Source organism: Diceros bicornis, chromosome 26 (assembly GCF_020826845.1).
Source record: "Diceros bicornis minor isolate mBicDic1 chromosome 26, mDicBic1.mat.cur, whole genome shotgun sequence".
In the NCBI taxonomy this organism is placed as follows: Eukaryota; Metazoa; Chordata; class Mammalia; order Perissodactyla; family Rhinocerotidae; genus Diceros; species Diceros bicornis.
The window spans coordinates 21675720-21697364 of record NC_080765.1 but is presented as its reverse complement, the minus strand read 5'-3'; the positions used below and the strand labels follow the sequence as shown (position 1 = coordinate 21697364).

At 53.2% G+C, this 21645-nt stretch overlaps 1 protein-coding gene across 2 annotated transcripts; it reads right to left on the bottom strand.

The window, feature by feature from the left end:
- Window positions 1–188: 188 nt before the first annotated feature.
- MVP (major vault protein) lies at window positions 189–21609 on the bottom strand. Of its 2 annotated transcripts, XM_058569653.1 has the most exons (16): window positions 21515–21609; window positions 20986–21046; window positions 14246–14377; window positions 13840–14035; window positions 9308–9431; window positions 9069–9200; window positions 8083–8177; window positions 7555–7791; window positions 5886–6167; window positions 4772–5016; window positions 4481–4678; window positions 3077–3463; window positions 2162–2278; window positions 1873–1999; window positions 1161–1349; window positions 189–457 (listed from the first exon to the last, which is right to left on the bottom strand). In XM_058569653.1, the coding sequence occupies exons 3-16, from the start codon at window positions 14368–14370 to the stop codon at window positions 245–247; spliced, it is 2667 nt and encodes an 888-aa protein (XP_058425636.1). In that variant the 5' UTR covers window positions 14371–14377; window positions 20986–21046; window positions 21515–21609; the 3' UTR covers window positions 189–244. The 2 variants fall into 2 exon arrangements, with proteins under 2 accessions (XP_058425636.1, XP_058425637.1); XM_058569654.1 differs by lacking the exon at window positions 20986–21046.
- Window positions 21610–21645: the final 36 nt, after the last annotated feature.

Genomic DNA, 21645 nt, shown 5'->3' with positions numbered 1-21645 from the left:
TGCCAAAAGGCCAGTCTGGTTGGTAAGACTTTGTGGCCCCATTTCTAGTGTGTGATTTCAGGTTAGTCTTCTCCCTGCCTCAGTTTCCTCTCCACTTTACAGATGGGGACCATCTCTACTATCTCAAGACTTCAGGAGTATCTCCCCCGACCCCATGAAACTCCCTTGTGATGCAGACTGAAGGCGACAGAAAAGGGTTTAAATGCCCAGAAGTGTCCGTTTTCTTTATCAGTACAGTACAGAGCTAAGGCACGATGCTTCCAAGAGCTTGCGGGGAAGCAGGGGAATGGAGAAGCAGGCCTTCTTGGGGTCCAGGCCCCTTGGCCGCCTTCTTGGCCAGGGGCTGGGCCTCAGACCCTAGCCCCAGCAGACCGAGGGCTGTGCTGAAGAGGTTGATGGGAGTGGAGCCGTCAGTGATGAGGGTTGATTTCAGGCCCAGGCTCTGGAGCAGTTTTACCTGGAGGGAGCAAGAGGAGGGCAAGAAGACGGAGTCAGGCCCTGGTCCCTTCTCTTGCGTCCCTGGGGCAGGCCGCCATCCACTCCGGTGTGACACTGCAGCTGCTGCCTGAGCCATCCTCATAGGATTAGTCAGCGATAAGCAAGGAGCATAAGGGGAACCTGAGGGTTGCAGCCTAGAGGGCCTGAGAGATCTGGGCCCTGCCTGCAGCTGCCTCCAGTAGCATAGCCCTCTTTGCTTGCCAGGTTGCAGCCATCCAGTCCTTGCTCTTCTTTAAATGCACTAAGTTTCGTTCTCTTCATGCCTTTGCACTTGGACCCTCTCCTGGGAAGCTCCTGTCAACTCTACAGAGTGACCCTCCTTAAACCAGCTACACTTTGAAGTATCACCTCCTCCTTCACCTTATCACCCTGCTTGACTTCCTTCGGAGCACTTGTCACAGACCCATGTCCTCCAACGTCTTATCTGTTTATCGTCTCCCCCCAGGAGCCCCAGCTCACTGCTGAGTCTAGTACAATACCTGATATGACACCACGCTCAAATGATACAGGTCAAGACACAGGATATGGGACAGTTCGTCACCACCTCCCCTCACCCCTGACCTCTCTCTAGATATTGTGTTTGCCTCCCCAGCTCTGCCTTCTTGGTTCCAAGTACTGTCCCAATACACCCACACATCCGCCGGCACTCTCCCCACCCTCACCTGCATCTCTGGCCCCGCCACGGCAAGGTCCCTGATGGTGTTGGGGCCCAGGGCCTCTGTCATGTGCTTGAACTTCTTCACCTCCACCTCAGCCAGCTGCTGGGCCTTGCTCACCTCCAGCTCCAGCTGGGCCCGGGCATAGACCAGTTCTAGCTCTCGCACTTTCCGTACCCGCTGGAGCTCAGCCTCCTGGAAGGGGAACACCCATCATTCTTTGGATTGTGTGGCCCCTGGGAACTGTCCAGCAAGTCACCCTAGCCAGCAAGCCTGAGGACCTCAGGTGGAAGGGATGGAATTGTAAACTTCTAGTCAGTCGGGTGTGAACCTGGCTATGTCACCTTTAGCCAGTGACCCATGGGAGCCCTTAATCCAAGCCTGAGTTCCCTCATCTGTAAAACGAAGGTAATACCTACCTTAATGGGATTTCAAGCATTAAATAAGATCATGCATGTGAAGCATGCAATACCTGGCACAAAGCTGGCCAGTGTCTGAGCACATACTACACGTAAGATGGGTGTAAATAATAATCCTTCCCTTCCAGGCAGGCATTAGGTGACTCGATATAGGGTGAAGGACTTTATAAACCACAAAGTATTTGAATAGGGCCGTCCGTGAGGGTACCTGGTATCCTACTCAGCTTCAGGGACTGCAGTGATCCGGCCTCTTCCCGACCCCAAGGCCACACCCTTCTATGGGCATGTCCCCCACTCACCGTCTCAATGGCCAGGGCCTCTGCCTTCAGCTTGGCCTGCAGCACGGAGCCCTCCCCCTCGATGCGCGCCGCCTCTGCGCGGGACTCAGCCTCCGCCTTGGCGGTCCCAGTGCTCTCCACGGCAGTGCTGGAGGTGGCGGTGGCAGAGTCAGGCGAGAGCCAGGAGAAAGCCCAACCCGGCCCGGCCCTGGCCTTGCCTTACGCCGTCGCAGCTTGCACACACACACACCCTGCTCCTCCCACCAGCTGCTTTTCCAAGACCCTCAGCCATCTTTAGTCCTCAACCCACCTCAGAGCCTCCAACTCTAAGAGCTCCCTGCGAGCTTTCTCAGCTTCTGATTGGTCCAAGATCTTCTGCCTCTCAAGCCGGCCACGGGCTTCTTGCTCTAGTCTCTGAGCCTCGTGTCTGGATGGGAGAGGGGACAGATAAGATGCTGGCCCGGGGCCAGAGCTGGAATGGGAGCTCCAAGACAGGGACCACCAATCTGTTGGGTGCTCGGGACAGACCCCGGCCCACGGGAGGCACTCAACCTGCAAACGCAGTATGTCCACTGCGAGCCAGGCACGATTCTGGATGCGAGGGAACGTGGTTGTGACCGAGGCCCCTGCTTTCACACAACTTACCTTCCAGCGGATAAAAGACAAGTAAACAAGGATGATTTTAGACAATGACAAGCTCCCTGAAAATAGCTGATGCCATAATGAATGGGCAAAGGGGGTGCTGCGTCAGCTGGGGCAGAAAGAAAAGGGCTCTCCTAGGAGGTGACGTTTGGGGTGAGGGCAGAAGGAGGAGCCTGCCCTGAAGCGCTCTGGGGGAAGAACATTCTGGGTAGAGGGGACAGCCAGTGCAGAAGGCCTTAGGTGGGCATCTAAGGAGCTGGTGGGGCCCTTGAGCATGTGAGCCTGGGGGCAAGGCTGGAAGGCTAGGTGGTGGGGAGGCAGGGATGGACCCCAGAGTGCCTAGGAGGCCACAGAAATGAACCTGGGTTCTAGCACAAGCAAGGTGAAAAGCCACATGAGCAGGGGTGGCATCTAGTCACATTTTAAGTGGGGCATACTATTGGCTGGGTAAGGATGACAGCAGGCTAACCACCAGGGGACGCCATGTTATCCAGGTCCCAGCAGTGGGCTGGAGATGGGGACTCTGGAGAGGTCTGGCCTGCAGTGGGCATTGTGAGCAGCCGGGCCCCCAGGCCTCACTCACTTGGCAGCTGCCTCCTGGGAGTTGGTGGTGATCTCGATGGCCAGCTGGACACTGCGCTGCAGGGCGTCCCGGGTCCTCTGGTCCACAGGCTCCACCGACTGCACATCCACGCTGCTGACCACCAATCCGTTTTGGGGGAAGATGGCCCGGTCCCGGGGCTCGGGCAGGGCCATGCTGTTGGACCCCTTGGCTTCCAGGGTCTCAAAGCCAAAGACAGCAGTGCGAATGATGCGGGCCGAGTTCTTATGGAAGTCATCGAAGGTGACAGAGGCCACGGCCCCCCGCACCCGGGATGCGATGGCCTTGCAGGCATCACCCACGAAGTCAGGCACTGAGAAGAGCTTGGCTGTCTCTTGGGGGTCCTTCCGGTCCTTCAGCTCAAAGTGCCTGTGAACAGAGGCCCAGAACAGGGAAGCCGTTTTCCCCCCGGAAATAACTCTCTCATCTTCGAAAAAGACTCTGATACCCACCGTCTAGGGATGGACAAGGTCTCTCATGATAGAGAATGTTAATTAGTGCCCACCATGTGCCAGGTGAGGTCCTAAGAAATGTACACGTTCCCATTTCTCTCAGCCACCCTATGAGGTGGGGATGAGTATTATCCCCATTTTACAGATGAGGAAATTGAGGTCCAGAGAGGTTAAGTGACAGACTTAAAGTCACAATATGTGGCAAGCCAGGGCGTTGAGCCCAGGCAGTGCAGCTTGAGGGTCTGTGCTCTTAGCTATAGTGCCCCCGAAGGTGTCAGCGCCCCATCTGCCTTTGTCATGGTCCTGGCCACTTAGCCAAGGGGTGAAGAACATGTGCTCGGGAGCTGTTGAGCATTGCTTCTGGATGTGACTTGTCTCCCCTAACTAATCACTGCCATTTGAGCTTTACGTCCGGGGCACTGTTCTAATTCTCACTGCATCCTTTCAACGGCCCTGCGGAGTGGGTGGTCACGCTGTCATCCTCGTTCTTCAGACTGGGAAACGCAGGAGAGCACTAAGTCACTTACCCAGGCCCACAGCGAGCAAATGGCGGGGCTAGGGTGCAGACCCAGGCAGTGGGCCCCAGAGCACGTGCTCTTGACCACCTGCCCACGCTGCCCACTCCCCCTGGTCGTGTCTGATATTTTTATAACCTTTCAGATACGTGTTTAGTTGAACGCATGCTGAGAGCTGGGGAGGGTCCTCCCGCCATGTCCCCACAATCCTGCTCCCAGGCGGTGACCCCGCATCTTCCCGGTCATTCCCCTTGGGCATCAGACTGGATGTCCATGAACCCCGGCTTCCCTCTTGACCACGGCATGGAGTCAGGCGTTCTGCCCTCATCATGAGCCCAGCGCTTCAGGAGGCGTCTCTGTTCCTCAGAGTCCCCCTGGGCTGCACCGGCAGGAGCCCTCCTCGACTCCCCGCCCCTTACCAGTTGTAGGCAAGCTGCAGCTGCAGCCTGGCATGGTCTGCGGTTTCAATGGTGATGACATCTGTGAAGAAGTCAGGCCCGAGCAGCAGGCAGAGCGCACGGCGCGCGTGGGGACGCTTGGGCCGCCCAGCCGAGAGGGACAACACTGTAAACTGCTCCTCAGGACCCAGTGACACCAGCTCAGGCCCAAAGACCACGCTGCAGAGGGAGTCAGGGGTCAGACACATGGCGAGCCTCTCCTGCCACACACCCACACACCCCCCACACACACCCACCCAGCCGGCCCCTCACCGAGCTCTCTTCTCTCTGTAGTCGTACACCTGCACAGCAGCATTGTGAGGGACACGGTAGCTGACCACGCGGGTCTTGTTCCGGGGAGCCAAGGGCTGAAGGGTCTTGGCTGTCTCCTTCTCACCCCTGTCTGCCAGAGGGTCCTGCCCCTTGTTTAGCAGCTCCTCCACCCCAGGAGGCAGCTCTTTCTCCCACAGGACCTCATCCTGGGTCAGCATATAGGTGCTTCCGATCACAGCACGCACCTTGAGGGAGGACGGCGAGGAAGGATGTTACCAGGGGAGGCAGAAGGGAGAAAGACCCACCCAGCAGTCCTGAAGCAGAACTGGTCCAGGGGGTAGTACAGCATCATGGTTAAACATGGTCTCTGGAATGAGGCTGTGTTCAAGTTCACCATCAGCTAGCTCGGTGATCTTGGGCAAGCTATTTCACCCCTGTGCTTTAGTTCCTCACCTGCAAAATGGACCCAACAGTGGCTACCTCATAGGGTTGAGGAAGGAATGACATCTCACATATCTAGTGCTGAGAACCTGGCATATAGTAAGGGCTCGATATTATTTGCTCTGGAATGTTCTTTCATGGGGCAGCTTAGAGGACATCCCACGGACAGATGCAATCCTAGGAAATAGGTAGCATACACTAACATTTCTTAGGATTCTGAGCTCTATTTCTAGGTTGGATTCTTAGAGAAAGAGGTTGGAGATGTGGTCCTAGGTCAAACCGAGGTCAGGGTTTCAGGTGAGGGGGCAAAGAGAAGGGATAAGGGCATGGGGGTGGAGGTCGGTTCTTATGGTTCCTAGGCCACCCCCTAGTCAGTCCTTTATGCAGGGGACAGAACAGCAGTGGGGACAGAGTACCCATCCTAAAACCTGGCTCACCTTCTCCTTTGGGGGCTTCTAAAATTTGAAGTTAGATATTTAAGACAAAGGGAAAGCAAATACTCCACAAGATGCCCTCATACCTAACAGCCAGCTGGCTCAGACACTGCTATTAGTGCTGTTGAGGTCCCCTCCCCTGCCTCCACCAGGCCCCTCCTCATCAGCATCACCCGCTCACCCACAGCAAGCCACCGCCAGGGCCACACGGCAGTGAGTGTTCATCCCTCAGCTGTTACCTTTCCGGTCTTGACGTCCTGAACGTAGATGCCCTCATTCTCGTCCAGAGGGATGGCCTGACGCTCTTCCACCACCTCCACCTTAGCAGAGGGCACATACTCCAGGGGCCCACGGATGAGCCAGCGGTCCCCGGCCTGGTGCGAGATGCTCCCCTCGTCCTCCCCCACTTCCAGGGGCTGCAGGGCCCTCAGCAGCAGTCCCTGCTGCTCCGACAGCACATACACGTCCTGGATGCCTCGTTCCAGCCTCTCTCCTGGTTGGAGGAAAAAAGACTTCTCTCCCTAGCGGGGAGAGGTGGGGTTAGGAGCAGCTGCCACTCAAGGTTTCGGGTGCCTCTGAGGGCACCTCCCTCAGCGGGCCTGTGTGGCTGCGGGCTTGTGTTGAGGACAAGCACCCTCCCACACTCGCACAGAGTAATCCAGTGCAGTGTTATCCGGACTGTGAGGCTCTCGACAAATGCCTGCAGAGCTGATCTGGTCAAACCTGCCCTTGAAAAGTTCTGTCAACTGTCAGGGCCTGGGTCCTCACAAACGCAACAGCTAAGAATTAACCTATTGCTCCTTGTTTTTCCCATGCCTTGTTTTCTTGGGATGGTATAGTCCAGGGTTGGCAAACTCTGATCTTTGGGCCAAATCTGGACAGCTACCTATTTTTTTAAATTATACATTTACTGAGATATAACCCACATACCATAAAATATACCCATTTGAAGTATACAATTCAGTTGTTTTAGTATATCCACAGAGTTGTCCAACCATCACTACTATCTAATTCCAGAACCTTTTCATCATCCTGAAAAGAAACCCTACACCCAGCAGCAGTCACTGCCCATCCCCACCCACCACCAACCACTAATCTATTTTCTGTCTCCATGAATTTGCCTATTCTGGACATTTCATGTAAATGGAATCATACAACACGTGGTCTTTTACGTCGGGCTTCTATTGCTTAACATAATGCTTTCAAGTTTATCCATGTTGTAGCACGTATCAGTACTTCACTTCTTTTTATAGCTGAATGATGTGCCATTGTATGGATATACCATAATTTTTATCCATTCATCAACTGATGGACATTTCAGTTGTTTCTACTTTTTCCGCCTCCTATTTTTGCAAATAAAACGTTCCAGGAACACAGTGGCACTCATTCGTTTCCATGCCGTCCAGGCTGGTACAACAGTACAGTTGAGTACTTGCAACAGAGACCATACAGCCCCCAAAGTCTGAACTATCTACGATCTGGCCCTTTACAGAAAAACTTGCCGACTCCTATAGTTCAGAGAGGGGATGAGGTATGGGGTGGGGAGAATGGTAAACCAAGAGATTTGTTTTTTGCAGGATGACAAAGTTTACAGAACAAAGGGATGTGAAATATGAGAGAAAGTTTCTAGATCTGTGGGCACAGGGCAGGGCCAGGTGCCCCCAGAAGAGATGGTGCGTAACTTGAGGTCGGAGGGATGAGTCAGAGGCTGCAAGCGAGTTCAAGGGGACAGTGTTTCAAGAGCTAGAACCAAGTGTGCCAAGGCACAGAGGGAGCCATGACAAGCGTGGTGTCTCTAGAATGTGTACCCGGGGTGGGAGGAGAGAGGGGAGAGAGGCGCGAGGGCCTTGTGTCATTCAAGGGCAGTCACCCCCAGGGCAGGCCTCTGGGGGAGGTGGAGGCGCTCACCTTGACGACACGCTTTTGCCCCAACTGGTTCTTGCCATCTAGTCCGACAGGGTCAAGAATCACACAGTAGTTGTGGGGGCCCAAAGTGGTGATGGGCACGACCCCCAGCACCTCCTCATAGACGTCGGGCACATGGGCCTCTGTGTCCTGCACTGTCACCAGCCACTCCTCCCCAGTGCGGCGAGTCACTCCCCTCAAGTCGCGGAAGTTCTGCCGAGCCCGGAGGTGCAGGGCTGTCTGTGGAGCAAGATTTCGGGGTGTTTGAGTAAAGCCACCTCCAACCTCCTCAGGGAACCTGGGAACCCCAGTGCCCACTAAATGCTCCCAGGTCTGAGTGACAGTTTCCACCAACCCAGGTGGACTTTTTAACCCTTTCAGATGCCCAGGATACTCCTCAGGTGATATGACCTCTGAATTTTTCTTTTAGTGGCCCTAAAAACATCACTTCTCTTTTACTTTCATGTTGTCTGCCACTCTGAGCACCCCGTACCCCAGGGGCCCTTAACCCACACCCCCCCGAGCACACACCTTTTCTGTGAGGACCACAGCATCCACCAAATCCAGAACCTCCTCAAACACTGCTGGGAGATACGCACCCACGGAGCGGACCAGCCATTCTTCTCCTGAGCCCAGGGCAGAAAGGAAGGGTCAAAGGTCACCCAGCCTGCTCCCCAGCTGCCCCTTCCCTCAGCCTAGACAACAGAGAACCCACAGAACTTTGCAGGTGAGGAGATGCCACTGCCCCCAGGCTCAAGGGCCTGACAGGAGTCCTTGTCTTCATTCCTTTCTTTGAGGCCTGAGGAAAACCAACCCCCATCCACAGGAATAAAAAAGCCCTTCTAAGTGCCCAAGTTGCTGCTCCGCCAACACCCTGCCACACCCTCTCTAAGCTCCAAAGACCAACGCTTTTCCTCTCCCTGAAATGGGCAGCAGAACTGCCTCTGTTACGGTTACAGGTGTCTTTCGGTGTATTGGAGAAGCAAGAGTGCCAGCCTTGCCCTTCCTGGCTATAAACCCAGGCAAGTAACCTAATTTCTGCGCCTCAGTTTTGTTACGTGGAAAATGGGAACAGTAGTGTCTCCAGGTTGTTAGGACTAAATAAGTTGCCATTTGTAAAGCATTTGAACCACACCTGGCACACAGTAAGCACTGCATTTGTTAAGACATTTTGTTTACTATATCACGTTTGTCAAATACAATTGCTAACTGTATGTGCACACCTGCTTTGCTGATCTAGAAACAGACAGGGCCACTGACCCCAGCTCACGGTAAAGGGTGGGGGAGGGAAGAGCCGTGTCAGCATGATCGTGATCACAGGGTCAGCGGTGGGGTAGCGCCAGCACAAAGGTGGTGGGGGGAGCTGTGGGCAGTCCCCAGTAGCTTACAAAAGACCCCAGGGAAGCACTTCCTCCCAGGCTCCAAGTGGCTTTCCCCAACCTTCTCCTATTTCCCGGCAGTCTAGGCATCAGAAGCACGGCCACCCACCCCACCTCAGTGCCCCTTAGCAACCCCACCTGTCACCCTCTCTTTGCCGTCCCGGTCCCAGCACTCCTTGCGGGCCCTCAGCCGCAGGGCCTGGTTCTGCCTGATGATTGTTGCCTGAATGATCTCCACGACCTCCACCTCCTTCTGGGGGATATATGTGCCTGGGAAGGGAAGATGAGGCACAGGTTGAGGGCCAGAAGGTGTCAGAGCTATGATGGGAAGGCAGGAAGCCTCTGACCCCAACTCCAGCCCGATGCAAAGAACTTACCAGGTCCTTCAAATAGCCACTCGTCTCCTGCTACCACCTTGTCTCCATTCTTATTCTCAAAATCCAGCAACGCCTTAAGATGGAGGGCAGTGTTGGGCAGAACCACCTGCAGTGGGGTGATGTCCTAATAGGGGAAGAAGGGGGACCATGGGGCATTCAGCACTGTGACCCCAGGAGTCAAACCTGATACCATGGAGGTCCAAGTCCATAGCACCAATCTTTATATGTCCCAAATAAGACCCCGAGTGGAACGTACAAAGTAGGGGTAGTCTCAAAGCCATTTGGTCTGAAGAACTAAGACAGAGTTGACAGAGCAAGAGGATGCCACTGCTGATTCCTCTGCACGAAGTGCTTAAAAGTTGTTTTAAGCTAGAAATCTAGGCGGGAAACCGGGTAAAGGGCTTGATGGGGGATGTGGGAGAAATACCCGGAAAGCTGAATGAATGACTATCTCACAGCGTAGTGTGCACTGGGGCTCTCTAGGCAGTATGAGGAGGTGTGAAGGTATAAACTGCTATAATAGGCATGTTTTAAGCATGTGGCTTTGTTTTTGAGGTTGCCTCATGGTCACAAGATAGCCATTGTACTCCAGTCATCGCGCCTCCTTCCATCAGGAAGGGAGACCTAACAAGTAGCCAAACCTTTTAGCAGTTTGTAGAAATGTTTCTACAAATAGGACTTCATTTGATCTTTGACAGTGTTCTGAGGGAGGCAGGAAAGCGAGGCTCATAGAGGCCAAGGGACATGACGAAGGTCACACAACTGGTAAGGAACAGAATCAGGACTTGAATCAGGTCTTTAGCGAAGCCTACCTGCCGCTCCTTACTCTGACTGGAGTGGCCCTGGGGCTGAGAAGGTCAGGTAACTCTACTCTACACACTGGGTTGGGGAGAGGCAGAGCTGGAGGTGTACTGCCCAGGTGAGCCCTTCCCTGTACACCTTCTACGTGCATGGCACTCAGCTGGGTGTGGTGGGGGCAGGACACACCCCCTTCCCCTGTCTTCCTGGAGTTTAGGTCCCAGCAGGTAATAAGACAGACACAGACCATTCTCTCCAAGCAGACTGTGGACAGTGCCAAGGGAGGGAGGCTGCAGAAGTTCAGATGAAGGAGAAGTTAGGGAAGTGGCATTTGAATTGGGGCTCAAAGGAAGAGTAGGCTTTTGATACAAACGTGTGGGAGGAGGAGAAGGTGAGCATCTGGGAAGAGCATACAGTCCAGCATGTTTTTCACCTCCCACATCTACTCTGTCATCACTTCCTATCTGTCCCATTGCAAATCCAGGTCTACCTTTATCTATCCCTGCCATCGCCTTCACCTAAGCCGCCAATATCTCTCGCCTGAATGATGGAAATGTCTTCCTGACTGGTCTCCTGGCTGCCACCTCTGTCTCTTTCCAGTCCATCCCTCATGCCATCACAGGCTTCCAGCTCGAGTGACTGGGTCCCCAGTAGTATCACCAAGTTAAGATTGGGAATACGAGAGAAGAACAGATTTGCGGGTAAGGGAAAGTGTTAGGTTTGGATGTCCAGTAGGTGGTCGCTGAGGGACGTCCAGGAGAAGGCTTCCTATAGGCAGTTAGGGGACGCAAGTCTCTAGCTCCCAGCTAAGGTATAGGGTTGGTCTTCAACGTAGACGAAGTAGTCAAGGCCACAAGAGCATGAGAGGGCACACAGGAGGACAGAACCTGAAGGCAGAGGGGGCAGGGGAGGAGAAGGAGACATCCAAGATGAAAAAAACATCCACAGAGTAAAACGTAAAGACATGTTTTAATAAGAGGGCAGATCAACAATGGATGTGGCTGAGAGGGCCTGTGAGACACAGGATGACTGTCCCCTGGGCCTCAGCTAGGATGTCTTGGGGTTTTGCTCAAGTGAGTTCAATGGAGGTGGGGGCAGGGGCCAGATGCAGGGGTTTGTGAGGGAATAGGGCAGAGAACATCAAGTGTAAGTTGTCACCAAAGTAGGAAAGGAAAGAGAAAGCAATACATGGCTAGAAATTGGATTCACAGGCCCATTCACAAAAGCCCATACAAATTTCATGTGCACATCCTGGGACCCAGCAGTCCTTATTAGTTTCTACTCTTAAAAAAACTAGCGTGCACAAGGACACACAGACAAGCATACTCACTGTAGCACTGTTTTTCCTTATAAAGTGGAAACATCCTAAATGCTTCTCAAGAGGGGAATGGCTGAACTTCTATACATCATATGGAATTACATACAACAATTAAGCAAGATAGGATTTATATGCCAATATGCAGAAGTTCATCCAAAATGCACTGGCAAACGATGGTGTGATAGCCCTTACGCAAATAGGTTATAATCAATACTATTTTTTTGATACATACTTACGTGAATGCGTAAACACATCTGGATGCGTATACCCTGAAAGGATGATAGTAGATACCTCTGGGGAACGGAGAGCAGTTACTGGTGGTAGGAGTCACAGAGGATTTTACAGCCTTCTGAATGCATTCTTTAGAATGAAAAGCTTACACAAGTAAGCCTTTAAGGCCAGAAAAGCATGGAAGAGGCAGAGCGTGTTTATTGGCCAAGAGAAAGGCATCAGTAGTGGAGAAGTTAAGACAGAGCAGAAAGAAGCTCTGGGTGGGGAGCAAGGTCTCAGGTGACAGAGGATGAGTCGGGTTCCTGGGTCTGCCTGACAGAGGGGAACTTCCTTAAGCTCCAACAGGTAGAAAGGAGATAAGCATAGGTATAAAGTAAGGGAAGGGGACACAGACCCAGATCCTGGCCTCAATTTCTGACTACATGACCAAGTTGTTCGAGAGTGAGAGGGCAGAAACTAGGAAGAGAATGGAGAGTGATAAATATTTAGAAGCAGAGAAAAATGGAGAGAAAGCTGGTTGGGAAGGGAGAGAACTGATGAACAGGGCTTGGGATGAAATGAACCACGTAGCCCATTAGCCACTTATGATACTGTGGTGGTGGTGGTGGTGGGTCTGTCCACACGGCTAGAACAGAAAGGTGGGTGGGAGAACAGAAAGGTGGGGTAACACCGATCCAGGACTGGGTTTTGCTGCCGGTCCAGCGCACAAGAGGTGTGTTAAAATGTTAAGGTTCAGTTGGGGTAGGAAAGAGACCAGGAAGAGAATCTGAGGGGTAGAAGATAGGATCCAAAGCCTTGAGGGGACATGACAACAGAGGAGGGCTAGGAAAGAGAGACTGACAGTCAGGAGGAAGCTGGAGTTTAATTTCAGAGGTGGGAGAATAACCAAGTTCAGAAGAGACATGGCGCTGGGCGGGGCTGAAGCAGAACGTAAGAGCTAGGGGTAAGAGTTGAGGTCAAAAAGGTCAAGATGTTGACAGGGTCATTGCAAGGACATTAGTGAGGCTCCCAGGAGGACGGGGGCGGGGGGGGGGAGGCCCAAGCCAGGTGCCGCCTCCCTGAAGATGGGAAAGGAAGTGGTGCGGGCAGGGCGAGTGCACTGAAGGAGGGCGAGTGTGGAGTAGCCGGTGGAAAAGCAATGTCTCAGAGGCACTGGGCTCCAGGAGGGAGAGGCCCAGCCCTCCTGGCCTGGAGCATGTGGGCTTTGAGAGAATGAGCTGCTGTGGGCTAGGGCCGTTGGGGAAACAGAGGTTCGAGACGCAACAGTGAAGAAAGCTTTCTCTCTGCCCTAGAGAGCTTTTAAGTACTGGCACTCACTACCCCCCACCACTCCCCACCGGAGGAGGGATTTAGTCGGTCTGAGGAAGGACCTGGATATGGATGATTTTTAACTTTTGAGAGTTTCAGACTTAAATAAAGGTTACAGGAAGAGTATAAAGAATACCCTTACACTCTTCACTCAGATTCCCTAAAGGTTAATATTTTAACCATTCTTCACCACTTTCTATCTCTAAACACACATACTTCTTCCCCAAGTGTCTGCACCTGAGTGGACAGGAATGTCTCCAAGCTCCCTGGGTCACACTATCTTGCTTCCAGGATCAAGAAGCACTGCTTCGTAGAGGAGCCCAGAGTGACACAGTATAAAATGGCAAAGAGGTGAAGGTAGGAGAGATGTTACGGCAATGACGGCGGGATGCCCGCTTGCCCAGGGCCTGAGGACAACATGGACCAGGGCCCGGTTGGAAGTACAGGCCTGTGATGCCTTCTTGTGGGACAGTCACAGGCATCTGAGCCTGGACCTTGTCTAGTCCACCATTGCTGTTACTGCCCACCAGTGTCTGGCACTGTTTGAGTGAATAAGTGCTTACTCTTGGCACAAGTCATTTAGGGCCAGACTGGACAGGAGCTTCCGGCAGGATCTGAAGCCTGGAAGATTAGGTGGCGAGATAGGCCTACAGCTCTTGGAGGAGGGGCAAGTCTGTGGTGGGCATGTGAGGAGGAAGGGGATGTTTGGGGAAGGTGACTGGAGGGACAATGAATCGATTCTGCCCCAGTTGAGAACTAGCAAATGTCGTCCCCCCCACCCCCCACCCCAATTTTTTTCCTTCCAGAAAGCAGTGCAGAGCCCTAGGACAAGGTGGCAGGACAAGTGGAGTGGGTATAGGGGAGGCAAGCCAGGTACCTTTTCCAGCACCTCCCCTGGGTACAGGGGGAAGGGGTCCTGGGCCAGCCGGATCTCTAGGTCAGCGTGGCGGAGCCGTACTTGTCCTGTGACATCGAACAGCACTGAGCCCTGGGCATCTCGGCACACTGGGTTGGCCACCGTGCAGTAGTGGCGTGGGGGGATAGTCACCATGCGCATAGGGGCAAACAGGACCCTGTTGGAGGGTGAGAAGTGGTGTGAGGACCCAGGGGACCCCTGTTCCAACTTCCAAAGGAGCCAATGAATGGGAGAGAAAGCTCCCTGTCACCCACACGAGGGCCAGTCCTGCTTGGGAACAGGAAGGAGGTGGACGATCATGCGTGCAGACTCACAGGCCCTCCTCGGCCCCAGGTCCCCCCCTCCATAGCCCAGTCCCGACACCAACCTCTCATTGTCCTGCCGGATGTAAGTCTTTGGCCCGACCTCCACGCGGGACACGTTGCTGTTCTGGTCCAGCACGTGGATGTAGTGGTAGGGGGGGATGCGGATGACAGCTTCTTCAGTCGCCATGGTGACTCTTTAGCCCAGGGCAGCACGAGAGAGTGACAGACAGGTGGGGAGAAGATACAAGATGAGCAGGGGGGCGTGGGATGAGGCAGGCATGAACCTGAAGACCGGCTGGGGATGGGGAATGGGCCCTTCCTCCCCCAGCTCACAGTATTCCACCCTTCACCGTACCCACGCCCACTTCTTCCTTTCTTCTTCCCACTCAGGGCAACACAGCCCATCCAGACCTCACTCCTGTCAAGAACTGCTTGACGCAGTTAACCACAGAAGCCCAGGGTTCTCTGCCAAATCCTTTCCCTCATTCCCACCAACTCGACCTCCTCCCATGCTGCCCGCAGCACTGGAAGGGGCTTTAGATGAAAACTTTCCCATTCTCTAAACCCCGCGGTGTAGCACGTAGAAGCACGTGGGGCTTGGAGAGCTGGTCAGTCTCCGGGGGTGCTGTGGCCTTCTCCGCACAGTGGGGAGCAGCGGCTCTGAGCAGCTCCCTGGCTCATCCAGGGGCAGATAGCCGTTATTTCAGGGGACCCCGAAGGCCCCGGCTGTATTCAAACGTTAGCCCAACGCCCACGAATATGTACAGGATCTTTGTCCACAGTCCTGCTCCCTCATGCTTTGAGCAATCCTGGGATGAACTGTTCAGACACGGGCCACCTCTCAGGGGAAGGGATCCCTGATGGAACTGATGCTCCTATAGAATCAGCTGGATTGGAAACACCACAAATTCTAGTGCTTTCCTTTATCTCTGGTCTGTGGCCACCCTCGGCTCCCTGCTGTCATGAGCAGGTGTAGGTTGGGGCTAGAGGGGAAGAGGGTAAATGTGTACTGTATTCCACCCATCCCATCTGATCTGCTTCTGAACCCTGGGTGGTTCCATCCAGTACTTGGCCTGTTCAGGAATGTCACCTAAACCCTGTCCCTGCCTCCAGCATGCCCTGGACTTCGGACACGTTCCTTCAAGTCACGCAAACGGAATCAAGTTTACTAGGCAATTCAAAGCCTTGTCCTGAGACTTCGTTTTTTTTGAGACTTTGTTTTTTCTTGGCCCTGCGCTAACATCTGTTGCCAATCTTCCTTTTTCTTTTTTCTCCGCAAAGCCCCAGTACATAGTTGTATACCAGAGTTGTAGAGTTGTAGCTCTTCTATGTGGGACGCCGCCTCAGCATGGCTTGATGAGCAGTGAGTAGGTCCGTGCCCAGGATCCGAACCAGCGAACCCTGGGCTGCAGAAGCAGAATGTGCGAACTTAACCACTATGCCACCGGGCGGGCTCCTGAGACTTTGGTCAGACATTTCTGCAGCCACCACCAGAAAGGAGTGGCACCTCATCTACTCCACCATTCATCCAGCTTCCAACCTGGGTGAGAAATGGGAAGCAAGGACGAGGAGGGAGTGGCTTGGCACAGGAAAAATAGGCAGGAGCCATAAAGTTATAGAAGCAAGGCAAGGCCCAAGAGTTTTACTTGATCCACACAATCTGTAAAGTTTCATTTTTGTTTAGAAATTGTGAGTTTTCACAAACTACCGATTCTTGCTTTTCTTGAAGATTTAGGAGACAGGCCCTACATTCTCACGTAGCAAAATTGCCTTTTAGATGGGACACAAGCTTTCCTGCTTACCACGGTCCCCACCACTCCCTGTTGTCTTACACCTGGGCCATTGCACTCACATCACCTGTCTGGCTCCTGTTTAAAACATTCTATCAGCATCAGCCAATAGAACTTTGCAGGGCCGGCCCGGTGGTGCAAGCGGTTAAGTGCGTGCGCTCCGCTGCGGTGGCCTGGGGTTCGCCGGTTCAGATCCCTGGCGCGCACCAACACATCGCTTGTCAAGCCATGCTGTGGCGGCATCCCATATAAAGTGGAGGAAGATAGGCACGGATGTTAGCCCTGGGCCAGTCTTCCTCAGCAAAAAAAAGGAGGATTGGCAGATGTTAGCACAGGGCAGATCTTCCTCACAAAAAAAAAAAAAAACTTTGCAGAATGATGGAAATACTCTAAATCTGTGCTGTCTTTGGACTGGCCACGTGCGGCTACTGAGCGCTTGAAATGTGGTTCGTGTGACTGAGTAAATAAAATTTAAATTTTAATTAAAATAGCCAAATGTGGCTGGTTGATCCCATATTAGACAGTGTAGCTCTAAGTAGTTGAGTCCCAGATAGCGACAATTCAAGGTCACACAGCCAGTTTGTGGTACTATCGAGATGAGAATCCTGATGGAATGCCTAGTCGTGTCTCTCTCCAGTGGCAGCGGGTACAGTGGTTAGGGGCACAGGTTCAGACAGACTGCCCGGGCTTGCTTACAATTCTGATTTGAGGCTTTCCTGCTTTGTATTGTTTCCCTAATGTCCTCCCTCATTTTGAAAGAGGTTACAGTTTTGATCCGTTTTCCTGGCACACTTTCCACATCAGAGGGATGTTATTCTGCTCCTCATTCCTTTACCTTGCAACTGTGTATGGGATTTGACCTTGATACTTTTCTGTGCTCCTCTTTATATGAATTTCCCTTAACTTGCAGGAGAGGGGCTTTTCTAACATCAGAGCTCCCTCTTGTGTTGACTTCAGGTAGTGTTTGAAAATATAGGGGCTGGCTTCCTGCTTTCCTGGCTCTATTCCTCTCCCGACTCTTCCTGGACCCACTCTTTCTTTCTTGTCTACAGCCTTGTCCGGCTCAGCTGTGCTTCCACTCCCCGAAGGTGCTCCCTGACGTGGGGCCCTGTGTCCAGGACGGGGCCCCACAGGAGCCCCCGGGGGCTGGGACTGCCTGGATCTTAGTTCTAATCCTTACTGGATGGGTGACGTTAGACAAGTCCCCTGCCCTCCCTATGCCTGTTTCCTGGCCTATAAAGCGGGACTGGACAGGGCATCTACTCTAGTTAGGAGGACTGAGTTAACCATAAAGCACCCAGAACAGAGCTGGGCTCTGCAGCAGCACTGTGTGTCTTACTGCTGAGGCAGGAAACAGCCTGAGGCCCAGCTTCCCCATCCAGTTAGGGGATGCAACCCAGCACCAGAGGCTCCCTAACCAACCTGGTGTCTTGGCCTTAACCCTCACTGTTTACCGGTCAGGAAGGTGGCAAGTCTTGTTGTCACCCCAGCTGTTGGGCAAGAACAGCAAAGAAGGGGCATCTGACAGCCAAACGAAGACTTATCCAGCTGTTCCTTTGCCAGGTTCTCTGCAGGGCGGAAGCCTGGCTAGGAAACAAGATGGGGACGAGGAAGAGCTAGGGCTGTAGGCGGAGGTGTGGACATGGCCCGGTGAGGCCCCACAGGGAAGATTTGAATTCTAGAAGCCCATGTAAGGCTGGGAAGCAGGCTCTGGGAACAGCCTCCAACGGCAACGGCTCCTTGTTGGATGATCTCCTACCCCTTACGGCTGAGGCCTCGCCACCATCTGTCACCCCAGCTGGGCTCAGTCAGGGGGGCTGAGAGCCTCATGCAGCTCAGTGACTCAGCTGAGAGTCATCCTTACAGCTGACCAAGCTGGGCTCCTGCCTTGTTCCGAGGCCAAGCCCTTGGCAACTACCCTTGGTGCAGTACCAGGACCATCTCACCTCCCTGACCACCTACTCACCATGCCCTAAAGCTGTGCCTTCCACCTAGACCACCTGCCAAGTTCACCCAACGACAGGTTTTGCCTTTTCACCCTCACCATCCACGGAAGAAGTCTCAATACAGGTCCTCTCAGGGGATCCGGGGAAACCATTTGAGTCAGGCAGCATGTTCGTGACAAGTCCCAGATTTAGACTTTTGTGGTTTGCCAGACGACATGCAGTTAGAGCATTTACTTCCAATATATCAGGGCCCTCAAACGACAAGGGGTGAGGATCGTGTTGACCTTTGGAAGGTCCAGCCCAGCCTTGGATTTGGCCCCAACTCCAAGTCTACCCACATCTCCCCTCAGTGCCTGCTTCTACCCGCCCCCTTGCTGCTCTCTGCGTGCATGTTCAGCCTTGCCTGATCACACTCCCCTCAACTGTCATGAGGCTCCTACAAGAACCAGTCAACCTTCACCCCAAGTCTCCGAGCCCAGTGGCTCCCCCGCTGACCACAGGAAGAAGGGAGGGGGGATGGTGGATGAGCAGAGAACAAAACAGCCTCTAAGCAGAAGCTGGGCTCCTCCTCTAGTTAAGAGGCAGTTCTTGACCCACGTCTTGGCTCCAAAGTAAACTTACACTACAGCAAGATTTAATAAATAAATGAGTCACGAGTCACTACATATCAGAGATCTTCAGGGCCAACTGTGAGTGGCTGACACAGTGAATCTTAAAAAGCAGATGCCCTAGCAACCACCTACACTGTGTAGTGGTCTGCAGTGAGCAGCAGCATCGGCATCACCTGGAAGCTTCTTAGTAACACAGACTCTTGGGCCCTCCCTGAGAGCCGCTGAATCAGTGGGCTTTCTAACCACATATCCAATTATCCAGGCGCACATTCAAGGATGAGCAGCTCTGGTCTAAAACAGCCACTCTCAACCCTGGCTGTACGTTAGAATCACCTGGAGATCTTTTAAAACCTCCCATCTCTGGGGATTCCGATTTAATTGGTCTGGGGTGCGGTCCAAGCATTGCTATGTTTAAAAGCTCTCCCGCTGACTCTAATATATAGCAAGGATTGAGTTCTGTCACCGCCGGCGTGATCTTGGGCCACTTGCTAGCCTCTGAGCCTTCCTCTCCTAGACTGTGAAGTAGGAATAAAAGTGACCTTTTCCTGGCCTTAAAGGGATTTGAGACTAGAGGCTGTCCCTAATGCACTGTAGGAGCTCAACAAAGGGTGCCTAGGAGGAAGAACAAAGAGCTCAGATTACTGACTGCTCCTCAAGGGCAGGGAATTTCATTTATTCTCCTCCAGCCCCCTTCACTCCCAGGTCCAAGTAGCCCCCTCTAGCCAACACAAGCCTCCTTGTCCCAAGCCCTGGGCTCTTGGTCCAGGCAGCCCTGAAGTTGAAGGTGAGGCCGGTGACTCAGCCTCGCCACCATCACCTCTATCAAGCTCAGGTTTAGGAGGATGCCCATGAAGTTCAGCATACACGGGGTCATCTCTGCAGTTTCCCGTCACTGATTTTAAACATTCTAGTCTTTGTTTGGAGAACATGTGAGTCACATTACACAGGGACGGCAGAGAGGCTGTTATCACTAGACAGCTTGCTGGTTTAGGGAAACTATTTCCCACTTTAGTGGATTATAGTGGAAATTCTTGAGCATTTGTCTCAAGTCACTTTTTTTAGCAGCAAAGTTTCAGGAACTTTTCTTCCTATGAAAATCTTATTTGAGCTCTAGCCCAACTGGGCCACTTTGTGTGAGGAGGAGCAGCTTGGTGGTCTCAATGGGGACAGAGCAGCTCTGCCAGCTCAGGATGCTTCTTGTCCTACCTCCACCTTACTTCCCGGATGCTGCCAATTAACGCCAATCACCGAAGACAAGGATTGCCTAGATTAGAAGTGACCCAGGAACCAGGCTTCAGATAAATGTTTTCTAAACTCACCCAATCATAGCACTCAGCTGGGAGTGTTGATCCTGTTCACGCCAATTCCCAGGCCTCACCCCAGACCCACTGGGCCAAGGTTTCCAGAAGAGAGACTCTGGAACTTGTATTTTCAGCAAGTGCCCCCAGATAACAGCTCCCACTTATTAAGAACCTAATCTGTACCAGACATTGTGTTAAATGCCTTTAATTAACCCATTTAACCCTCACAAGAACCTAGAAGTTAAGCAATGTGCTCAGGATCACACAACGATCAAAGGACAGAGTCAGAATTCCACCCCAGGAGCCGGCCCCGTGGCGTAGTGGTTAAGTGCGTGCGCTCCACTGCTGGGGGCCCGGGTTTGGATCCTGGGCGTGCACCGACACACCGCTTGTCAGGCCATGCTGTGGCGGCGTCCCATATAAAGTGGAGGAAGGTGGGCACGGATGTTAGCCCAGGGCCAGTCTTCCTCAGCAAAAAGAGGAGGATTGGCATGGATGTTAGCTCAGGGCTGATCCTCCTCACAAAAAAAAAAAAAATTCCACCCCAGATAATGTGACTGCAGAGCCCCCAAACCAGGAGGCAGCTTGGCTTCTCAGGCAGAAATGTGAATAAGATTCTAAACCTAGAACAAGGACTTAAGGATCTGGGTGGGGCTGGATACTTTCCAGGAGACAGTGCCAATGGCAGTTCAAAGATGAGCGTTTTCTGCAACCTGGGAGGGCAGTACCCAACAAAGAGGCTTTACTCTGGGGCCCTCAGGCTGTCCCTGGGCCATCCTCTCAAGGTGGCTGCCTTACCTGCTCAGGGCTTCAGAGAGCTGCCCTGCCCAGACAGCTCCACCCCAGGGCAGCTGGGTGCCCTGTGTACCAAGGGTGGAAACAGGCCGCAGCTTCCAGGGAGTCAGTTGGCACTCCCCCTAACAGCCTACCCTTCCTCCATAACCCAGGGGTCCACCCAGGCAGGGAGCAGAGAACACAGGACATTTGCCTCAGCTACCATCCCCACCACCACACTTCACTCGGACACCAGCTCTAACAGCCCCAGAACCACAGGCTGGTGGCTCCAAACGAGCTCCCCGTTTTTCACTTCCCTCTCCCAGAGAAAAAAAGAGCCTTGCTCACCAAACTCCACACCTCCCGGAAATGCAGCCTACCTTAAGATCACTCTGCTAATGATTTCTCAAATGGTCTGCAAGGCCCACAGTTGGCACAGCCCTGAGTGGGGCAATAGGAAAATTTCAACATTTGGCAGCGTTAAGGGGTCTCCAGGGGGACAAATCACATTCTAAGAGCTCAAGGAGACAGGCCAGAGCCCAGGTCCCCAGGAGGAGGGGCAGGTGAGTATAGCAGGGACCAACCTAGCTCCAGGGCGGAGTCTGAATGGACCCCCTAAATTCCTCCACCCTTGCTTCTCTGATGTGGGCGCTTGAAGGCAGAGGCCTGAGATTTTGGGGGGTGGGTGTTGATCTACTTTTGCTTCAAAAGACACAAAAAACTCCAACAAGGAAAGTAAAATCTCCCAAGGCCAAGCCTCCACCCACCTTCTCCAGCCCTGGTTCAGAGAGATCTTACCCGCTCCACAGAAGTAAAGCCCTAGAAGGCAGGACAGGGCTAGACAAGCCCTTGAGAGGCACCAGATCCCATCCCCGGTTTGGGGCTTTGGGGCCAATACAAAGTACTCACATCTGGAAGCGTGGCTGGCTGCAACTGACTCCTCAGATGGAGAAACTCCCTCAGCCGGCCCCAGGAAAGCTCTTCCTGGCTGCCGGCAGGGCAGGGGAAGGGAATCACTTCCCGGAGGCGGAGACAGGCTG

Excerpts from the sequence above, each read along its gene's own strand:
- MVP (XM_058569653.1), bottom strand. The coding sequence starts at position 14,370 with ATGGCGACTGAAGAAGCTGTCATCCGCATCCCCCCCTACCACTACATC. Across the intron at positions 9,432-13,839 it reads CAGGGGAGGTGCTGGAAAAG|GACATCACCCCACTGCAGGT; the intron begins GTACCTGGCTTG and ends TTCCCCTATTAG. Across the intron at positions 458-1,160 it reads TGGCGGGGCCAGAGATGCAG|GTAAAACTGCTCCAGAGCCT; the intron begins GTGAGGGTGGGG and ends TGCTCCCTCCAG.